Raw genomic sequence first — 4,577 nt, 5'->3', positions numbered from 1 at the left:
TTTGGGACCAGTTCAATGAATGGGTACTTTGCTACCCAATCAATCTTAAAACCCCTTGTCATCTCCCACTCTCACCCCTATTTTACTTTCCTTTTTCTTTTCGTCCTACCAACATCATCTTCAGTACTAGCATTTGCATTCGCCAATGGTATCTCATTGTGTGTATCCCTTAGAACATCTTCTTCCATGTCGATATTGTCATCCTCATTTGATGCATTTAACTCAATGACAATCCCACCTTGTGGTGGTGGTGAGCTACTGTGAATGGGTTCTGCAACTGCTAAGGTTGATGGACCAAAAACTTTGCCAATTCCAAAAAAAGACTTTATGGTACTATCTTTAAGTTTAAGTTTTGGGCATTTTGATGGCCTCCCAATCCCTTCAGTTTCACTGCCCTAGGGAGTCTTACCCTTGTCTGACATCCCAATCCCTTCACCACCCTGAGGAGTCTCACCCATGTTTGACTGTGACATCTTGAGTCTTGACCTCTCACTACAAATTAAAAGTTAAAACTAATACTATCAAGTATGTAGAAATGATTACTCACCTTTATGCCTTCTCAATTCTCTGAATCAGGAATCAGGAATGAATGCCTAGGCCTATGTTGCAGGATTGTAACTTTAGCCCTCCGCCCTACAATGAACTTCGACTTTCCAACTCAATTTGCAGAATGCGAATCAAGACTCGAGACTCTGAGAGCTCTCAATTTACTAATCAGACATAAACAAATTGTAAGAAAGAGTGTAAGAAATCAATTGATTTCATTTTTGGCGAATTGCGTGGGGCCCGGGCGTCGCAATTGCCAATAAACATTTAATTTAATTGCATTTTTGGCAAATTGCACGGGCGTACAATGAACATTTAATTTAAGCGGGGCAAAATGGGTCCTCTAATGCTTATAATGTTTTATTTGATATTGGCGAATTTGGCTGACGCATGCAATGAACATTTAATTTACCATTGGCGAATTAGGTCCTGGGTACGTGGTCGTTTTACTATTGCTGGCGAAAAATGGAGGTGATCTAATACCCATGTCCAAGTGATTCCAGGCGAATATTACAGGCATGCACGTTGACGGTGTGTGGTCAATGGTGAAGCCAGATTCTATAGTGTACTGTTAACCCCAAAATTCTAGGCGATTTGACCACGATGTTGCCCCAGACTATTTGTGCAGAATTTGCCAATTGGCGAAGATTCGCCACTAAAAAACTGTCTGATCACAAGTCTAATGAGTTTCAACCTTGTGTTAGAGTTATTCTTCGCTATTACTAAAATTGAGTCCCTTAACCATGACATTTACTTTTTATGATATTTTAAACTAACCTATAAGAAAAAAATCAAATATTACAATTAAAACCGAAGCTCATCCATTATCTTAAAACACTTAATGATTAAATGAGATAAGATCAACTTGGTGGAACTTTTGAGGCTTTTATTATAGTTTCTTAAGCTGATAATCATAATTACAAACCTTTCTCAAAGATGGACTTTAATTAAGGCACCTATTTTTGGAGTTGTAAAATCCCATCAGTCTCAGCCCTAACTTTCATACCGTTTTTCTACTTTAAGATAAATGAGCCTATCGAAGATAAAATCCATTACATCCCTACAATCCTCACCAAGGTGGTGAACCCATAGATAGGCCTGTCATCCTACCAAACAAAATCATTCCGAACTTTCTTCTTTCTTTCTTGTTTCGACATCTCTATTTCTATTACCTGTTATAGAAGAAGAAACAAAATCTGTAGAATACAGAACAGGTACTAGCAGTGCTGATCCTAGGAAAACTGGTAGAGGCCCTACAACCCAGAGAAACAAAGGAAACCCACCATAAAAAATCCTGTTACCAACTATATTGAAAGCGAAGCCTTTTCCCAACATCTCACAGACATAATCTGTACTAATCAGGCTGGCCAATTCATGTCTTCTTACTGGAGTCGATATCAAAGAACCAACTTCACACTTGCAGTAGATTGACATAGAATGGCAGATAAAAGATGAGACAAAAAACATCAGGATTAACAAGTACTTAATTGCCAATATGATGTTGTCGTGAGAGCCAAAGGGTGTGTCATTGAGAGGCTCTTTTATAGTGTAGTTGCTGCTGATCATAGCAGCCAGTCCACAACCCAACACAATTGAAGTTGTTGCCATCAGAGCAGATCCCATTATGCTGTTTCTCAGTGTCTGCACTGCTAGAACTCCATTTTTATCACCACCACCCTGCATACACAACACAGATCATGATTCATCAATGCATAGTAACAAAATACCTCCAAATTGAAAAATAAATACTCACTTCCTTCTTGTCTATGCTTGTGTTTTAAGAAGTGGGGGTGAGTTTTAATCAATAACAACTAAGTATTATAGGAAATATTAATGAAACAAGGAAAGCTGCAAAGTTTGAATCCAAAAGCACTCATACTTATGAAAAACTCATACCCACCAATAAAAAAACTAATTTTAAAGAGAAAGGGTAACTTTAATCCACACTATCTCAGACCTTTTTCATCTTATATGCTCTACTTGTATTGTCCTAAACCATAATCCTTATAGATGAATTCATTCATTGTCTACATATGCTTGAAAGAAAAAATGTTCTTTTTGTTCGGAACTTTTCCTGAACGAATAATTGAAGCTCACTAAACCTTCCAAATTTCCTTTTCATGTGAACGTGAATTGAATTGGAAATCTTATAAAGCTCTTACCTTCATGATGCCTTTAACCCAAAGCCTCCTTCCCATGCTATTGATACCAATCACAGTCTTGAGAGGGTGATTCTTAACTCTATACCACAAGAAAGCATGGTATAAGATGGATAGCAGAAAACCCAAAGGCACAAGTACAAGATCTACAAAGTCTTTCCTGTACTCCATGATTTGGTTTCAATGAGATGAGATTCTGAAACCCTAATTAGTTTATAGTGCTTGTAATAGACGCTGAGTTGTGATGCACTTTTCACCTCAAAGAATACCAGAAGATCGTACCATTCGTATATTATAAACAATAACATAGTCTGGTACATTGAATTTGGTCTTCTTTTGGTTGTTTTGAATCACCCCTCAAGGCGTGCTTGTAAAGCTTAGGGCATTAATATATAAAATCATTACGTTAAACTGTATACTCTTCCATTTGTTTTTGATTGGTATGTGCGTTAGGCAAGCATGTAAAGTTTTCTGGCTTTGTAGTGGTCATTTCCATTCCTGTGGCGTCAGCAAAGTTGGCTTTTTAAGCATGAAAGGATGCAATTAAGGGCAAAGTTGGCTTTATGGTGATGTCTTATCATATTCCATTAACACATCTAAACGACAAACTGAAATAGGTACTCATGTTTTTCTCAGTTGTATATTTTATTCAATTGAGATATCTACTCATCATGGGTAATGAAATTTGAGTAAAACTACCACGAATTTGTCTTCTCTCTTAGAATAAGAAGCCTTCCACTTTCAAGAACAAATCATTACGGTATGATTTTTATTCATTAGCATCATCTGTGATGGCAATTCGCAACACTCGTTCAAGGTTTTGAAAGTGCGAATCACTCAACGTATTGGGCCTCATCATTTAGGCTTCAGCCATTAGATTATAATGGACAAATTACAAAGTTCAAAAGGTATTGCAATATAATATCATTCAAATCTATCCTTTTTTTTCTTTTTCTTTTGTAATGATTTTTAAGAGTGTGTATATTTGCTTTCAATCGTAAAGATGTCTCAATTAGTTACAAGGTGACATAAAGCTCAATATTTTATGAGATGTGTAGGTGCATCTTTTGGAGTGAATTCAAGAATAACAGATCAATAGATCTCGATGCTACCCATATCATAAGGTCTCTTAGGTCTAATATACTTTGTGATGAGTTCTTCAAGTGGCATAAGCTTCAAGAAGCTGACACAAACTTCACACAATGAAATTGAAGGTTGATATGTTACCTAGTTATCATAGATAAAGACTAATCAATAAGTAATGAATTTAGGTGATCAAAATCTATTAAAATTTTGATAATGTTGTTGAAGGTCGATATGTTACTTAGTTATGTTAGATAAGGATTGATCAATAATTAATGCATGCATTTTGGTGATCAAAATCTGTTAAAATTTTGACAATATTGTTGAAGGATCTAGTATGAAAATACATTTCCAATCAGAAGATGAGATGTGCACTTGCAATAAAATGTGGTGGAATCTTTGGTGACTATCTAGAATGAAAAAAAATCCAAACAAAACAAACAAGTAAAGAATATTTTTGGTTGATGTAAGATTGCTCTTACACCCAAGAATACTCTACTATTAGACACACAAGGCTAACTGAAAATTGTATCCCTCATACTTTTTAATTCAAGACGAGTTCACTAAATACTCCTCATACCACCTATTCTTGGTACTTCTTCCAATTTTACCATCCAAAATTTTCTCAATTTATTCCCTTTGTTGTGGTAGTATCTAATTTTTTCATTCTGAGTTTGTGCTAGTATTACTTGACTCTCCTTCATGATACTAATATGAATTGGCAATGTTGAAAATAGGTCATATACATAATCTTTATAGCAACTCTACTTCATATACATTTCACGGATC

At 35.8% G+C, this 4,577-nt stretch overlaps 1 protein-coding gene across 2 annotated transcripts; it reads right to left on the bottom strand.

Annotated features, from left to right (window-relative positions):
- Positions 1-1,420: 1,420 nt before the first annotated feature.
- LOC131068020 (uncharacterized) lies at positions 1,421-2,989 on the bottom strand. Of its 2 annotated transcripts, none has more exons than XM_058003224.2 (2): positions 2,709-2,989; positions 1,421-2,223 (listed from the first exon to the last, which is right to left on the bottom strand). In XM_058003224.2, the coding sequence occupies exons 1-2, from the start codon at positions 2,874-2,876 to the stop codon at positions 1,666-1,668; spliced, it is 726 nt and encodes a 241-aa protein (XP_057859207.2). In that variant the 5' UTR covers positions 2,877-2,989; the 3' UTR covers positions 1,421-1,665. The 2 variants fall into 2 exon arrangements, with proteins under 2 accessions (XP_057859207.2, XP_057859216.1); XM_058003233.1 differs by lacking the exon at positions 2,709-2,989 and adding an exon at positions 2,504-2,647.
- Between the last annotated feature and the right edge of the window lie 1,588 nt (positions 2,990-4,577).

The sequence above is a fragment of the Cryptomeria japonica genome, chromosome 5, assembly GCF_030272615.1.
Source record: "Cryptomeria japonica chromosome 5, Sugi_1.0, whole genome shotgun sequence".
In the NCBI taxonomy this organism is placed as follows: domain Eukaryota; kingdom Viridiplantae; phylum Streptophyta; class Pinopsida; order Cupressales; family Cupressaceae; genus Cryptomeria; species Cryptomeria japonica.
This window is presented reverse-complemented; position numbering and strand designations above follow the sequence as displayed.

Coding starts and splice junctions, on each gene's coding strand:
- LOC131068020 (XM_058003224.2), bottom strand. CDS start 2,876: ATGGAGTACAGGAAAGACTTTGTAGATCTTGTACTTGTGCCTTTGGGT. Junction 2,224..2,708: donor GGGTTAAAGGCATCATGAAG/GTAAGAGCTTTA, acceptor TTGTGTATGCAG/GGTGGTGGTGATAAAAATGG.